The sequence below is a fragment of the Chelmon rostratus genome, chromosome 11 (assembly GCF_017976325.1).
Source record: "Chelmon rostratus isolate fCheRos1 chromosome 11, fCheRos1.pri, whole genome shotgun sequence".
NCBI classification, from domain to species: Eukaryota; Metazoa; Chordata; class Actinopteri; order Chaetodontiformes; family Chaetodontidae; genus Chelmon; species Chelmon rostratus.
In genome coordinates, this window is record NC_055668.1 from 10,782,672 (window position 1) to 10,800,955 (window position 18,284).

The 18,284-nt window shown below is 41.2% G+C and overlaps 1 protein-coding gene across 1 annotated transcript in view; it reads right to left on the reverse strand.

Moving 5' to 3' along the window:
• Positions 1-18,284, reverse strand: part of LOC121614372 (neurexin-1a-like) — a 247,551-nt gene that overhangs the window by 209,587 nt on the left and 19,680 nt on the right. Inside the window, 1 exon segment of the mRNA XM_041948203.1 lies at positions 17,881-17,928. Within this exon segment, the coding sequence (XP_041804137.1) occupies positions 17,881-17,928 (48 nt within the window).

The window sequence follows — 18,284 nt, forward strand, 5'->3', positions numbered from 1 at the left end:
GACACAAATTAATTCCCCTTATTTATCTTCTGGCACCAAGGCCGGCATAGGCGGAATAACTGTTTATGGAAAAAAAGGACAAAGAATTATAGATGGTGTGTTCTTGATGACAGGGCCATTTGTTTCTCAAATAAGACTCAAGATAAAGTTCATAACAATCATTTTGATACCAGAAATCCTTTGTCAGCTCGCTTTTCCTCTTATCCATTGGGAGCGGGGGGATTTGTGAGGGGGTTTTGTGTTACTATAATTATGCTTGCATGTTCGAATGCACGTAAACACTGGAGGTATTAGCTTGCTGTTGGTGGCTTGTGTGTTCTGGCTTACTGTTCAAGTTAAAAGGACAGTACATTACATGGAGACTACATGACTGGTCAAGACAGTCCCTAACAGAAAAATAACAGTATTGGATACACGTTCAAAGGGCTTATGTTGACATATTCATGATGAGCCTCTCGTGTTGCCGCAAATGACAGTTTTTATAGAAGTTTATATAAAGATTTGCTCTTTAGAGTGTGAGATTTGGTTGAAAGCTCTGTAAAAAACAAATGAATTGACCTGGATTCACAACTGTTTTGTGAAATTATGATTTACTCTAAGTTAAAGAATGAACTTCTGTGTTACAGAACAAACAAGAAAAGCAACGCATCAACGGGTCCATCTCCATGACAATGAAGTAAAATCCATTCATCAATGAGCTTCTTGGATGCATCTGAAAAACCTACAATCCTGATCCCAAATAAGTCAGGATCCTCCATTGAAAACAGTACAAAGACAATAAACTGTATTTAATGTTTGACCTCATCAGCTTAATTTATTTTGGTAAATATCTACTTATTCTGAATTCGATGCCAGTAACACTATGTAAATTGGACCTTGAGTTTAGATTTTTTTTTTTCAAACATATGTTTACATTCAGTAAATGGCTGGACTTCCAAACGTAAGTTTGACCTCAGAGTAGAAACTTTGTATCCCATCAACAGTCAACAATGGTTTCTATTCACCATGAAGATGAATTATCCTAACCTTAAAGTTTAGTTGAAGTTTTTCTGCAAGAAATCTGGGCATTATGATTGATGACCAGCTAACTTTCACTGAATGTGCCGAGTCAGTCAGCAGCCTTCTGCGCAGTAAAACCACAGCAAATTGTCCAAGAAGCAGCAGCACGTCTGGTCTTCAATCAGTCAAAAACAGCTCCTGTCATTCCACGTTTTTCATTTCCTTTTCTTGGCGTCCTGATGCAGCTCGCATTTGGTCACTAATGCTCGCCTATAGAGTGGCCGCTAGCACGGCACCCACATGCAGAATGCGGCGTCTCTCATTCAGGTTCACGAGCCTTCTCGTTCTCGTTCACTGCATCACTGTGAGGCAGGAAATCTCAGCCCAGGCTCTTCTCCTGTGTGGTCCCTCGCCGGTGAAATGAGTTTCTGAGCTTGATATGGTCAGCAGGATCTCCGTCTGTGAACACCTGCCTCTTCCAAGAGCACCAACCCACCAGAGCTGTTCTGTTTCTTTAGCTGCACTCCTTTTCCATCAACCTCTCTCTTTCTTCTTTTATTCATATGTTACTTAATGGCAAGCATTGGTTTTTATTTACTAGCCGTCATACATCATAGTCACCATAGTCATTATTTGACCTGCTCAATGGATTGGCTAGTGCACGAAGTCCTGCATGCAAAACACTGAATTCGGAAGAACAGCTGAAGTGAAATGTTAATAATACTACAAGTGAATACATTTCTTGCTACACTCCAAAGGAACCTCAGTCCATCAACAATGCTGCTGCGCTGTATCAGTTGTGACACAATGCACAGTTTCCATCCATCGCCCTCGGTGCATATATAGGTCCCAGAGCAGCAGGAGCACCAGCATCTCCTCATTCAAATCTAAGCTGCTCCAGCTCCACTGACAGTGAGAAATGGATTTAATAGCCAGAGAACAGCTTGTCAGCAGTCTAAAAAACCACCATGTTAAGAGGTTTTTTTTTTTTTAACTCATCCCTGGATCCCCAGGGTATTGCAGTGGGAGCGATATTGGAAAAATTGGAAAATACCAATGTCAACATAACACTCATTTTTTCTCTGTACTGTTCATTATTCATTGTCTATTCACTGTGAAGCTGCATTCAGTAGCAGTGATTCTGTGTAAAAGTGCACGCGGAGACGGGGCACACGTATCATGACAGCGAGCACTGGAGCTGCCCTTAATGTATAATAAATTAGGGTTGGAATATGATTGGATCTGTTGCTGTTGTGTTATATTGCTGCTAATTACTCCGCTGTTCCAAACGTGTAATGAAATGACTCACTGAAGTGGTATTTGATTATATTTAAAAGCTGTCGGAATGACAATGATGCTGCCTTGCCAACATTTCCAGCCAAACATACTCTACCTCTGAAATAAGCACACAGAACAAAGTAGTCAGGCTTCTCATGCAAATGAAGGAATAAAAAGGAAGACGAGGCAGAGGAGCACAACATCTCGCCTTTTAGAGGAAGTATACTACAATTTTCAATTTTCCAGAGCTGTATCTTCATAGATAATGTCATGTTTTCTTTATCCCTTTCCAGGGAGTGCTTGGAGTGGTGGGAAATAATTTCAGTGATAATCTGCTTCTGGGCACACTCTTAGCGTATGCATCCCTATGCATCTACAAGGAGGAATCCAATCAGAACTGCACCAGCTTTATCACTGCTTTACTGGACCAGAGAACAAACAGCATTCAAAAGATGCTCTGCTATCAGGCGCTTCATGTAGTGGCGCACTGCGAGGCTCTCCATCAGGAGCAGCTTTAAAATGAAGCAATGTGAGGAAGGTAGGTCTGTGGCTCTCCCAGCCATAATTGTGCAGGGCCCTATCTAGCTGTCGTCTCTCCAGGGGAGCAGTAGGCAGCTCAGGGGCGTGTTGTTATATTTCACACTTAATGATGTGCAAGGCATCCTCAGCTCTTATCTGCAGGCCTATTTTAGTCACTGACACAGCCTCTAAATTACACAGCAAATGCAGCTCCAGCACTGTTAAACGGTTTGTATAATGTTTCCTTCAAAGCACGCTGAAAAGTTCATACAAATACCTTTCTGAGTCTGTCGTCCAATCGAGATTCTAAACCCCGATCCGCTGTTATCCTGTGAAAACGCAGCGACATTCACAGATAACCTATATCACAATGCGATTAATCATTAAGCACCAGATTTCAAAGCTTCAAACAATAGTTAACCATAGAATTTTAATTTTTCAGTATGCTTCACATCGCGCAGAGATCTGCAGATAACATGTTCAGCATGTGAGGCTGTTTGCAAAGCCCCCAGCACAAACAACCCATTACTCATGGGCCAATATTGCTTAATCCTTTATACATACATATATTTTGCTTTGGCAGTTAAGTGAAAACATTCTCATATTTTTCTTGACACCATTCACACTATGCATTAAAAGACCATTTTTATGTGAACATGCTGAAATTGTGCATAAATAACATGCCGTGGAGCATCGGCATGGTGAGGAATAAATAATATTTCATCATGTCTAAAAACATTCATTGACATCAAAAAATGTTTGATGTTCCAACATTTCCAGCTGTGATGGTGAACATGTTCACACGCAAACTAAACATCAACTTCATTCTGTATGAGCATGTGGGATTAAAAGTAGTAGCTAAAGACTACATGGCCTGATTATGGTATCATTCTAAAGCTTTTTCCCAAGATGCATTTTTGTTTAATGAATCAGAAAAAAACAGAGCGGTGTTAATCCCTAACTGCAGTGCAACGGGTTGGCGGGCTGTTGCACATTAAGTTTGGTCATCACATTAAAAAGGGTATCGGCCCTGAATTGTTTAATGTCCTGATTCTCCGGCAGCAGAAAACTGGAGCAGCATGCAGTATTCATTCATACCTCTCTCTGCGCTTGAGTCTGACCTCATCATAATAATTTATTGATCAAATCTTTGATCTCTATGGTATATCTACAACATATCCATATCCAAAGCCAGTGTAGTCGTGGCTACATTTCTCCATCTTTCCTTATCTTTACATTCATTCTGCTTGATTTACAAGAACAGCTTAGTTGTCTTAATGTGTGGTTAAATGACCGTTTGTTTAAGCTCACTATTGAGATAGGAACTTGAATGTTCCTGTCTAGCAGGCAGAGGTTCACATTTCACACTGTAATACCCAGATAACAGAGAGACGGACCCAGGATATGAAAGAGAGAGAACAGAGCACTCCCTCGCTGGGAGATAACTTTGTAGTAAGCCCTGATTTTTAATTTCCTCTGGAGTGACCATTCCCAACGCCAGAATTTAATTTTAGCAAGTATGAAAAATGTGTGTGATCTCAATTACAGTGAATAGGATGCCCTTCTGACATACCCCCACTTCGTGGTGCTGCCTGATAAGATCTAGTATTATGTAAAATCTTGTCTTAAATCAAAAAAGAAACTGCTCGCTAGCTTTGTTGGAATTCTTTAATGGAACCAATAGGTGCTGGCTGCAGCCTTTGCCAATCACTACACACGTCCTAACAATGCCAAAAAGCCTTTTCCAGCAGAGCCGAGGGAAGATTTCACCCAACAATCAAACAAATATGTACAAAAAAATCAGTGTACAATCTGCTGCACTCACATCAAATTAAGTGTATGTCACACAAAATCAGTTCATCAGAGGTTCACCTGTTAGCCGGAATAATGCCTTGATTTCATGATTAGCCTCGTTGGTTCCTGATTAATCTCAGCAGAGGTTGATGAAATCCACAAATGCTGTTTTAGTGGTCAGGCTAAATTAAAAGGCTAACTGTTTTGCTGTTTTGCTAAATAATGTACTCACTGCGTCACTGGAAAATCTGGCCCAATCCCACAGGCTCAAAATTACAAAGCCCAGGGACACATAACGGCTGACTGCGAACAGAAATGAGGTTGGTTTGACTCAGACAGCCGCTTTGATTCTTTGGAGCCTTGCTGTGGTAGCACATTCAAGGGAACATGGACGTTTTGACAGTTCCCCTGTGACCTTCACCTGAGCTCGGGGACGGGGAAGGCAGCAGGGCCATCTGAAAGCAATATATTTACAGTTCATTATGCCATTCCCCACAGGCAGCACAGGGTCTATCAAGCACTAATAAGTGTGAAGTCTTCTGTTTAAAAAGCAGCTCCTACTTTTAAAACAGGGAAATGAGATCCTGCATAAACACCCCAATGAAATTATTTTTTTTTAAAGAGGTATTACAATTGTGTTCAGATTGGATGGGAGGAAATGTTGTTTTGTTTGGCACATTAAGGGACTGACATCAGAGGGAACCTATTGTTCACATACTGACAGTGACTGATTGTGAAAGAAGTCTGAATAATTCCAATCCATCAAACCTGAACTCTCGCCTCACTTGCTTGATGTTTATATTATTATGTAAAGAAATGTAAGATTATCAGTCTTCAAGTTGCCTAATTGTAGTGGGAGATTTCAGTGGCTTGTACAAAACATACCTATTATAGGGATGGAGATCAGGAGGATGAGTGACAGATTACTAAAGCACTATGGGGAATAAACACAAATGAAACAATTAGTTTCATCTATAATTCATGAGAGATGTTAATGCTACTAGAGAGATGAGATGCGGGTGATATTCTTAGTTTTATCTCATGAAGATATCGTACTGTAACACACATTTAACTGCTCACCATACTAACATGACTACTGAAAGGATTTGCTCTGAATAATGGGATTTTTGGGCAATCAGATGACTTCAACTCAAATCCTGCAGCTTCTTACTTTATTTATTAAGTATTCAGTTTGCAGTGTGGTATTGTTTTGAGCAGAAATGACACAGCGATACAAACTCAGAGCGGACCATTTGAAATAACACATTCGTTTGAAGAACCTCATCTTAGAAATGGGGAATGGGAATTATTTATTTATTTTATTTATTTGTAATAATTTTTTATCACACCACAGCTTGTAGCAAAACGTGTCATTCACAAATATTTATCATAAAATCAACAACCAATCTATTTGTTCAAACCCAATCATCCTGAAAAATCCACAGCCCGGCTCAAGCTTTGGCTCCGACAGCAAACACGCTGTTCCAACGTGATTCTCGTCATGGCTGTGTGTGCTGATGTAAACAGAGGAAGAACGCTTATGAAGGCGTTCACCTCTGTGGCTTTTACGTTGAATGTTGTTTTAACAAATGAGCTGGAGAAAAAAGTCAGTGTTACCATGTCAACATGACTTCAAGGGTTATATCACCAATCATTGGGCGCTTCACTTACTTTGGCAGCAACAAGGCATTTCTTCCTAAACTGTCCTTCCAAAGACCACCACCACCAAAGATGCATCAAATTAAACAGTTGAACAGTGGTCCGGGAACATGTTGCAGTAATAGTATTACTTCCCCCAGTGCTGAGTAGTGTACCAAATAACTACCTTCCACCTGACTTTTGTTGTCACCCCTCTACAGATTTGCAGCCAAGAACATCCAATCACATTCACATTCATAATTGCTGTCAGATGTAAAGTGTGTGCAGGTAGTGGCACTGAGACTCTTTCCATTGTGAGAAACACAACATCAAACCACCTGAAACACCGACTACGACAGCACGACATGACGCAAAGCTCGTGGAGATACAGCCCACCGAGGATGGCTGGAGTCAGGTAATTGGCTGCACAACCAGAACTGGGATTTAATCGTGGACAGCAGGCTACAAGCAACAAAGACCTAATGAAGCTTGAGGGTGGATATGTGGAAGATGACATGTTGCCTCCATGACTGGCTCTCAGTCTTAAAGACAGATCTTTGGGAGAGAACCAGTAAGAGGCAACAGAAGACAGCTAATTAAAAAATCATTTGCAAGCAACTTAGACGAGAAACACGCATTTAATGTAAAAGTAATATAGCAAGTGAAGTAATAAATTACTTAAAAATGACATTTGAAAAGTGTTTACTGAGTGATGAGCCCAACACTGCTTTAAAATGAAGGCTTCTTTGGTATTTCAGGGCCTGCTGTATGAGCTACATACAGTGCTGCAGAGTGACTGAAACCCACGTTTGCAAGGTATCATCATGCTCTTCTGAAATACCTCTAACAACAACGAAATGAAAAACAGGAACGCTGCCGCCTCTTTGATGTCGCTCTGCGGTGGATCTCATCCACAAGCCAAAACAAGAATGCACTGATAACTAGAAACTCATTGATACAGCAGCTATGGATCAAATGGGGTCATGTAATCTCCTGCTGTCTCTCATCGGCTCGTCTCCTCTCTCTAAGGATGTGTGGGCAACGCGCAGGTGATTTGAATCCGAGGAGCGGAGAGAAAAAGCCAAGGCAGGAAATGAGAGGGGAGGGCAAATGAATAAGCCAGATGCGGATAAATTTACTGCATCCAAAGTGAAAAACACTTCTTTAGGTGCGCAGCAGAAACAGGCACACAAATAAAGCAGCATGGTTTTAAATGTAAACCTCATGTCTCATTCTAAGCTCCATCGCCGCCTTTTCAGAAAGCGCTGAATGACGCAGAGCCTGTGAAGCGGCCAAACCGTGGCTTCATTATGCGGCCTTGCATGTCAAGGTGTTTTTTGTCTGGTTTTATGAGATAAAAGACCCACCAAATGTACAGAAGGTGATCAATTGCAGACACACGCGTCAATAAATAGATCAATAAAAAGAGTGCATGTTACAGTAGAGTCTAAGAGGAAGCACGTTCATAATTCTCTGAGGGAGATCTTTACGTAATGTCCACACACCTCAGAGAATGCTGAAGTACTTTCTGTCTGGCTTTGAAAGCTGAAAACTGGGGCGCAGACTGGAGTGCCGTGACACCAACAAAATAACATCAACAACAACAAATACAACCTTGATTCTGAAAAAAGATGGGATGCTTCTCTCTTTGCGATATCAGCCCAACTTCAGATATCTTATATGGGCTGTGAAGCACAGCTGAGATTACAGCGAGCTCGCGGCGGGTCCTGTCCCATCCCTGAATCACTTGCTCATTTTCATTCTCTGTCATGACTGCTTACATTTCGGGAATTTGAATTGCTCATCAACAACAAAACCCTCTGCCAAGCCCGTCCCCGAACAATCAAATTAGCAAAGAGATGTTTGGTCGGGGGGCGGAAGCATTGTCAGGATCCTCATGAGCAGCAGAGACAAGTGGTTGACGAGCGAGTATGAGCAAAATGATGCTATGGAGTCATGTGGCAGCAGCTAAGAAAATGATCTCAGCTTTGCTCAAAAGCCACCTCCCTGCTAAAACGTGAGTGAACCGTGATGATTGCTAGCAGCACATTTAGCCCATTAAGATTCCTGACGCCTTTAATTGGAGCAACAACTAAATTTGTCTTCCAATTGGAGTAGATATGGCACTTTGCTTAAAATTAAACAAGGGACACGAGCAATTTGTTAAACAAACATGAGCTACTCAAGAATAGAGGTTAATGAGATGCTGCTTGACTATGATAGAGGAAAGCGTTGCATTGTGCCAGTTATAATGCTGTTATGCAACTTGCAGTTCATACAGTATGTTAGTGCTCTGAGCAGGGGGAAAATCTTCATACCTATTTGCAAGAGGAAGCACAAGGAGAGAAGGGAAATATTTCATATGTATCAAAAGGGAATAAAGAATGGTTCTGTCCCTGGGGACATGTTGGTCTTGAGCGTAATGACTCTCAGTGCAGACCTCCTGAGACAAATTGCCACTGACCCCCATGGATTTTCCAGGGCACACTCGATTGGAAATGGACTATTCAATTTCCCACAGGGAGCCTTGCCATTTCCTCGCTATGCATCATTGAAAAGGCATCCACTTTTTGGTTTGGTCTGTCAGATAAAAATATTCACAGAATGCTGTATCAAAAGTGCCAGAACTCTCACGTCCTAATTACGCTCTAATTTATTAGATTTATTAGTGTCAGCCACTGAGATGAATAAGATAATCCTTTAATGGCTGATTTGGTCTGTTATTTGTGTATATTTAGAGGGATTTGGAGAGAATTAAGCGTCAATACAAGTGACAAATGTGTGGTTCATGATTACATTTTACTTTTACAATTTCATGCAAAGATTTGTAAGTAAATTATCACGATCATTAACACATCGCCATCATTCAATTTTCCAAATAAACACAAGCTGACCTGAACAAACTTGGTGGTCATCAACCTAGTAGCATTTACATTTTAAAACAATTCCCATGCATATTAAGGACTGAACGTTATTATTTGTAGAGACCCCAAAAACATGCTACGTTTGAGGTGCACTTTTCCAACTTGGAACTCTAGGAATGAGAGAAAAAGCTTCGACGAGCAACAAAGAACAGCAGAGGAGTCTCCACAATCTGCACAAAGTCATCAAACCCATGTGACATTAAATGATTACAAATGATATTATATTGTGCTTATATGGACAGGTGGCAATCACTGTAATTCTTTGAAATATCAGTATGTGTTTTATCCTGAGAAACAAGTATGTCACTGCTGTTTCGACTCTTATTTCTCCCCATATTTAAACACAACATGCCACAGTGAAAAGACTGCAACAGTCATGGGAAGGGCACAGGAATACATTCTGGAGTGAGAATGACTCCATATGAATTAGTCACGCTGCATCCCTCTTCTCCATCATGTCTGGAAAGTAACACGCCGCAGAGCTACAGTGTAATGGGAGAAGATGAATGAACCATTAAAGATGGGGGAAATAACAGGCTCTTTTGAAGCTAGCTAAGCCACTGGCTTGTTCTCATAAATCACCCACACAAAGCAGCACTACAGCGCCGCGCGTCGCTCTCTAAACACACACTGTGTACATTTTGATCTCATTTCATAATACGCGCTGAAAGGATAAATGTGATTTCACGCCCTAAACAGTGCATCACGGCAACACCTGGCAGCGTTCCATCAGCGGAGGCCTGCAAAATGGCCGTAGCCCATGATCTAAAAGCTGAACTATAACTAAACAAACCGACATGCAAAGGATGCATTTCAAAGGCTACAGCTGAAGTATAGGTATCTCCCTTTCATCTATTTTCTGCTAAGATTCATCCACTCCCTTCTGCGGGCCAAGAAATAGAGTTTTTCATCACTGCAGTCTCTCACTGGCATCGACCAGCAATATTGATCTGGAGCAGATCTCCTTCCACTCTACCTGGGGAGCCAGATGAGCCTTGTTCATATTGATCCAACCTTTTTATTCTACATTCTCCTTCGCCCTTTTCTTTCGGTAGGGAAAAATATATATGCTTGTCATCCTTTAGAATAAATATTCTTTGAGAAAGGCGTTGATAACGGTTAATCCAAAGTCTGCTGTTGGATTTTTTTATCGCCGATGATCTACACGGGCGGATGGGAACGCCGTCGAAACCTGCCTCCAACCTCAGAAAAAGTGTCTGTTATGACAGTTCAGAGATGTGAAGGCACGCTACTTCTTATCTGATTGAGGATGCTGGCGATGAAGCTGAGGCTGGCACAGAGAGGCAAACATGTCTATCAGGAGGCCAGACAGGCAGGTCTGATGCATGAAAATAAATGTTTGCTCGAAACAAATAAACCTAATTTTCTTCAAAACGAAAACACTCTAATTTAACTTCAGGCAACAGTCTGTTTTTTTTCCCATCATTGCTGTATTTTTATAGTCTCTGCCTCTGTTTATAATCTCACTTTATCACACTTCTTCTTTCCACGTAGTACCCCTCTTCCTTTCTCTGCCCATTTCCCTGTGCTCATTCTTTAAATGCCTCTCTCCGTCTGCTTTAAGTCCTTCACTCTCTCTGTGTGTCTTCCTGCCTCCCCCTCAGGAACAGAATCTGTGGTAATGTACTAATCTGTGGAGCTTTAGTGCAGTCTTGCCAATCTGCCATGTCAAGATACACAAATCTCACTCCAGGCAATTACAGGCCTTTTTTCTCTGCACTGCAAAGGAGTGTGTTTCGCCAGCTCTGTTGCAGTGCAAACTGCCTCTGTGACCCATCAAGCACAATTACCTCCTTTTTTGTAACAAACACTGATGGCCTCGGAAAGGTATGGTGCAGGCACGGAAGAGGTAAGTTAGTATGTACTGAGCGATAATGTAATGTAGTAATCTGTGCTGTTGAGTCCACCAACAAAACAAGACCTGTAATAAGCGGGATGCACACAAAGTCAATATGAGTGGTGGAACAATTACTTATATGTGCAACTGAGGGAGAATTAGTAGTACTGCTCTCTGACAATACTCTGGTACAATGAAAGTCCCCTATTCAAGATTTCACTTCAGTAAAAGTACAAACATATTAACAGCTCAATGGACTTTAAGTTATCAAGTAAAAGTACTTGTGAGGAGTTATATTATTGATATTATATACAGTATATCATAGTATTGGAGTATTGTTACTGATGCTTCACACTGTTTGCAACATTACAGCTGATGGAGCTCATTTAATGACTTTATATACTGTCTGAGATAGTTTGATACACAGTGTAGTATCTCTCTCTCACACACACACACACACACACACCAAAGCACAGCTTTAAACTGCATTATTAACATGCCTTTTCACCATCAGTCACCCCGGGTCACATTCACGTTTCTGACTGAAGTGAAAGCGTGACGACATTAACTGCGTGTTTGGACAGCCGTCGGCCTCACTCTTTGTGCAGAGGACAGGTGGCTGTGGCTACTTGGCTTTATTGACGGGGTTGATAATGTGGCGCTCCCATTAGTCTAGCCTAGATGTTGGGATTAATTGGGCAGTTTTTGTACACTGGATTGATTTTTTACACTGTTATATGAGTCAGCCTCATAGACAAAGCAGGTGGCGAGCTGCTTTCACTTTCCTGGCTGCTACACCAAAACCTTTACCCTGCTGTTGCACTGACTCTCCAAAGTGAGCTGCTCATCAGATAAGATCGGCAGTCGGTCAGGGGTTGGTTGGTTCCCGAACTGGGATTTGGGACCCTCTAAAGAGGTCCCATGATAAATCTGAACTGTCATAAAATAACTAACAAGACTGGACTGAATCAAAAACATATTTCTTCAACAGAAGAAACAGAACAGAAGTTTCACTTCTATTTTGACTTCTCTAATATTCTTTTTATCCTGTGAAATATGTGGTAGTTTTACCCGTTTAGGCCCCCAAACTTTATTCATATGAAAGAATTGACATATTTAACCTGTGAGGTCACATGAAAGCACGGCCTTGTTATGAGAGGATGTAAATCCAGAGTGACAGAAGAACAGGCCAAATATCTTCCAAGATGGAAATCTGCAGATGACGATCTGAATTGTAATCATATTGTTTTAACTTTGTTAAATTGGCTGATTAGTATTACAGACATTTACTATGTATTGCATCCCTAATCAGACACTAGTAGTCTTTGATTAGTGAGCATCACCTGACTGTGCAACCAAATGATCACATCCTACCACATCTTACTCTAAAAAACTTTGCACAGAACAGAGCAGCCAGATTAGCTCTTCATTGTGCTTATACGAGTGAGATCCATAGACGATTATCCAAACCATCACCTGAACAATACACCACATTTCTTTGGTGAAAAGCGAGTATATGCTGGTTTTACTGCTCCTCAACAACATCAAACCTCAAAAACAGACTTTCTTTCAAAAAGTCAATAAGACAAAAGTGGATGAATCTTACATAGATGTTATTGATGTTTTGGAACAGCTTTTATTTATTTTTTGATGCTGTGTGTTTGGCACAGACACAGACAATTTTTTTTTATAGTTCACTGCTATCATTTCATGTGTAGTGAGTCATTTCGCTTATTTTCTGATCTTAATATTTGGCTTATATTGCAGTTCCCCGTCTTGCTGCTTCTGTGTGATTTTAAATTTTTGTCTTTTTTATATTTATTGTGTTTGTGTGGACCCCAGGAAGACTAGCAACCACTTTGTGGAAGCTAATGGGGATCCAAATGAAGAATAAAGAACTTACTGAAATAATTATGACAACAGTTATTCATCACACACTTCCCCCCTCACCCAAGCATTAATCATGTTTTTCACACCATTGTCATTCGGCAATGTGAGTAATTATACGTGTGAAATTAGCTTTGACATCATTTTGGTGGCATTCTCTTGACTCAAAGGACACACATGCAGCCACTTTGTTTCTGCAGCAGTGCACCGACTCTTTTTCAGGCGGAGCAACAGGTGCTTCGCAGCAGCAGCCCTCAGGGGTGTGTTGCCTGCGGCTAATGAGAGTGTCAGTGCAGATAAAACTGTAAATCAGTATTTGCTAATGTGCTTTTTACAAAAAATATATAAATAAATAAATAAAATTTCAACACAGGATTTAAAGATATCTCAGGAAGGGGCCTGCCTCCTTTTACAGCTGAGCGACTGTCGTGCTAAGGGATGAGCTTCGAAATTTAGGTCGGTCAACATGAATATTTGCTTAAGCTTGCAAAAATAAAGGCACGCTATAACACTTCTTGAGGACTGAGCGAGAGATGTGGAAAAAAATAGTTGCTGGGACTTAAAACCTGGAACTGAGCAAAGCTTTGACACTTGCAAGATAATGCTTTGGTAAACACATCCCCTCACCTCCATGTTTATAATTTCTTAGCGACTTTCTCTTAAGGAGCTGTTTGAATGTGACAGAAATTACGAGCTAAACGCCTAAGAATAAAGGCAGGTCCATGTCTTCCCGTAAGCACTTCACTCATATTCGGAAAGCTTTGCCTGCTGATGAGACAGACTGCACGCAGCTTGTCTTTCTAAGAACACGGCGGTTTATCTCCGCAACAGCAAATCTCCCTCTGAGTTAACGAGGCAGCGTCTCAGGACATCAAACGTAACACTAAAACTGACCTCGGACCACTTTTGTCATGTCACATGTTCATTTTCTGATTGGGAAAAAGCAAAGAGCGACCGATTTGTATGCATTATGAGATTCAGTCAAGCTTTTCGTTTGGGGTTTTCGGAGCAGATGGTGATGATGTAACCCATATGCCAAGACCTACAGATAAACTCAATCGAGTTTTTGTCGGAAATTCTGAGTCAGCTTCTCAAATAGCACTTCCACTGACATTTTGCATAATGAGAAGCCAGATGACCGCTCACTGCAAGGTGTTATTATCTCCAAGTGTGCCCTCCAGGAGAAGTATGATTCAAGACAATCAGAAATGTGGGCTCCCTGACTCCAGGTGTCTTTTTTTTTTGTTTTTTTGCTTTTTCACATGTTAGCCTTCATGTTTTTTCAAAAAACGACTGCAGCCACAGATATGCTTAATATCTCTGGTTAAAGCTGCGAAATTGTAATCCTGGGGGAGTCAATGGAGCTGAAAGGATTTCACTGACAGTCTTCCAAGTTTCATGTGAAGCTACAAAGGCAACATCTGTTGTTGATTCAACGCACACCACATGGTATCGTGTTACCTGTCAGATAAAGAAGGCAGACAAGTCTTGACAAGTTGCACTCTGACGTGCCATTCCACATTATCTTAAAGAACTAGTTGCGTTTTCCTTGCAAAGGTGCCAAGTGCCTCAGATGGGCTACTCTTTGGTTGCAGCTGTCGTCTTAAAATATAAGGCACCTCTGAGTGAGATCGTCTCCGTTAAACCCCACAATCTAATCACTCGCCCAGAAAGTTGTGACAAATACACGGAAGGCTTCAAGATTTCTCAGAGCATCAAGGAGCAAAGAAAGAATTCTTTTTTTTACCCCACCATCACACACATGCACCCCTTTAAGCTAAAAGTGACACTATGAATCTGATCTGATATAAGAAAACTGTGACAAATCTTTCCATTGCTTGTCATAATAGCTGTGATTTCTAACTGACATGTACCTGTACTGTCACATGTGTAATAATATGCTGTCATACCCCGACAACTGGCAAATCTTTAGCCGTTATCTCATAAACGAAATGTGGAGCCCGTGGGCGGCCCAACCCAACCCTGCCGAGCCCACGTGAGACCAGCTTGCACTGCCCTGCTCTGCTGCTCTTTGCTCTGGTCGAGGACCTTCATGAGGTCCCTCATACGAAAGCAAAAACACGGCAGAAAGCGACTCTGCTGCTGGCTGCTGTGACGTCAGAAGCGCAGCAAGACAGGAAAGCTCTTCATGGGGCAGCTGCAATTCGACCGCTACAACAAATTGCTCAGTAAGAAGCTTGATAGCAGAATAAAATGTTAAAAATGACTTTTTATACAACTCAAAATGTTCAAAATACATAAATAGTAGCCCGTCAGTGGTGCTATTTTTTTTTGAGTGCGTGAGTTAGAGCATCTAGTGATGGAGCTCTTGAAGCACTGGTTCATTATGACCTTTGCAGTTATGCAGATGGTCAAACTTTGCATAATACTGGACACTAAAACATCTTACTGAGCTGGTGTGGTGCTTTAAAATCCCACATATTGTATGTGAAGTGAAGCTTTTTCAGCATCTTTCAGTGACCCAAACACACTCCTACTCACTGAGCTGTGCTGAATCCCGGCTAGAGTACTATACCATGCCATTAGGAATGCAAACATATGCACATCTCCTTACAAGATGCTTCCTTTTCAGTGTTAAGCCTACGTGTCCTGGACTAGATGGGACACTAACATTGTAGTACAGCTGCTGCACTCGTTTGGCTCTTTAAGATGTGGGTTTTATCACAAACAAAGAACTGCATGTATATATTTATCGATCTTGCATGGATTGAAGCATGAACTTTAATTATTCAGACTGTATACTAATGCCAGTATGCCTCTATGTGTAGAGCAAACTGTTTTTGCCTCACGTGGCTTGGTTTATTCACGATTAAAAGAGACAGATTTCTCGCAAACACACAAACACATACAAATCTTTGTATGATTTCCTACTGTTAAAACCCACAAACCACAGTGGATTTGCACGTGTGAGAACATGACTAATACCCACACCGTGATAACTCCTACAACGGCTGCAAAATTTTTTGAGAATTTAATGTTCGGTTTATCCACGAGTTCATGTAAATCTAGCAGAAAACTATATATGCCAGCAAACTTAACAAGCAGGAGCTTTGCTGTGTGAAACCGATTGATGTAAATGAGACTTAAGGTACTGTTTGAAGGCATCTATCAGCCTTAAAAGCGTGTGATACAATTTTCTCATTCTAGAAAATAAAAAGAAGCATTGTAAACATCCATTAAATTTGACATGTTAAGAATAGCACATCACATGCAAACAAACTAGCGAGGGGATCCACTTGCCCACCTCAAAGAAACCCCCAGGAATGCCCAGAATAATGAAACGGGACAATTTCCTTCTTTAGAAAGTGAAAGCAATTACATTAGAAAGTATACTAATTTAGAAATAACCCAGTTGTACCTGTAAGCCTGTCTGCACAGCCTGCAGTTCCTCTTAAGCTGCACATGGCAGTTTATTGTGATGACAGCAATTAAATACCCTGTGATTTGTGTGCCAGCGGTATTATGACTTATCCTACTGTACGCCCTGCTCTCTGGTGCTGGATGGAGGTTTTAGAATCGAGTGTCAGTACACCAGCTGCAAGCTGCACACAGAAACCAGCCCATCCTCAAGGGACCAGCCATGAAGGATAAACCATACAAGTAGTTAACGTGACACAGGAGGACCTCGGGGGGGCCAACATGGTACACAATATTCTCACAATCTTAAAGCAGACAATGAATACAGGTGCCGTCCTCACTCACAGATTTAATAGTCAAGTGGGGATTTGTGTTTGTGGCCACACAGCACATAACCGGACTGACAGGGTTTCACACTGTAACACAGGGGACAACTAACAATGGCCCAAATTAGAAGCAGTGTGCTCAGATTTGTGCCTCATCAGCATTCTCCCAATCTCTCCCTGTGGCTTTCCTTCTGCCACATCGAAGCTGGGTGTTTGCTGTGGTGTAGTAAAAACCTGTGAGTTTGAGATGAAGCCATATAGTGTACACTAGAAACACCAGTCAGCATCAAGTGTGCAAAGGACTTTAATAGTAAGCCAAAATTGACTAGTTAAATGGTGTGAAACTACTAGTCAACACTAAATACAATAATTGACTAGTCACAAATTCTATAATTTTAGCCACTATCACCAGATTTACAGTAGTTCTGCTCATGTATACATGCGACATGTATGTTTCATACAGTCACATGCTGTTGCATTGATAAGTTGGCATTTGTGTTGACAGAATCCCAAATGCCAACATCATTTTTTACACAGCTGGGTCAGTGATATATAGTTTGTTAGTCCACTGATTCTGGAAATTATATTTGTTGTACGTATGTCAAATATACTGTGTGTGTAATGGAAAACCTACTCGTATGCGCTCAGTCTCAGAACCACGAGCAACCAGTCAGACCACGGAAATGACACTTACCTTGTTAGATGAAAAGAAATCAATCTCTACATTTTATATCGGGGAATGTGGTAAGTGGTGTGTGTGTGTATGTGCGTGTGTGTGTGTGTGTGTGTGTGTGTGTGTGTGTGTGTGTGTATGGATATCTGACACAGCTGTAATTCATGTTCATACAGAATAAAGTAGAGCCTCACACAACCATAGGGCAGCTCGAAGACTTACCTGTTCAGATGATGTTTCACAAGTATATGATAAGAGACAGCATTTAACATAAAACAGTATGTTCTGTTCGGTGTGTAAGGAAATACAAATGTTCCAAAACTGCTCTTAAGATTTGCCAAAATTAAAGCTAATAGCAGTAAATGTCAAAGCAACAACAAGAGCAAGACAAATCAAGGAAAAAGCTATTTGAGAATGCAAGTGGAACGCTTGAATGTCATGGTGTTAATCACTGCTTGTCGAATTTGAAGTTGTGTAGTATTATTACATGGCATTCTCCAATTAGTAAACATTGACATTCAAGTTCCCCACACTTGAGTGAGCTAATGATGACTTGCTAAATTTGGCTTTACTTCAGTAACCAACTTGAAAGAATCAAAGTTTTACCTTGAATGCTCAGTAGGGACCTTAGAAGCCAAGCTTCCCCTCTCTGCCCTGAGGAGGAGAGTCAAATGGCAAAGATCAGAAGTCCACTTACCCCACAGGGAGAAGAGGTGAGGATCACAGCCAGGATGGGAGGCCCACAACACTATGATCAAGCCTCACCCACAACCCCAAAACCCATTACATGAACAAAAAGAGTGTAGTTACCCCTGAGTCGTGGTGGTGGTGGTGTACTGGAACTAGGACAGAAACTATTGTGTTCATATGCCCATGTGAGTCATTTATGATTCCCATGCATCGAGCAGGAAAGAAACAGGTGACACAGCTTCAACATGTGAATGCAAAGCAAAGCGGCACCTACCTTGATAAGCTTTCATTAACAGTTAAAGAAAGCAATTTTAAAAAAT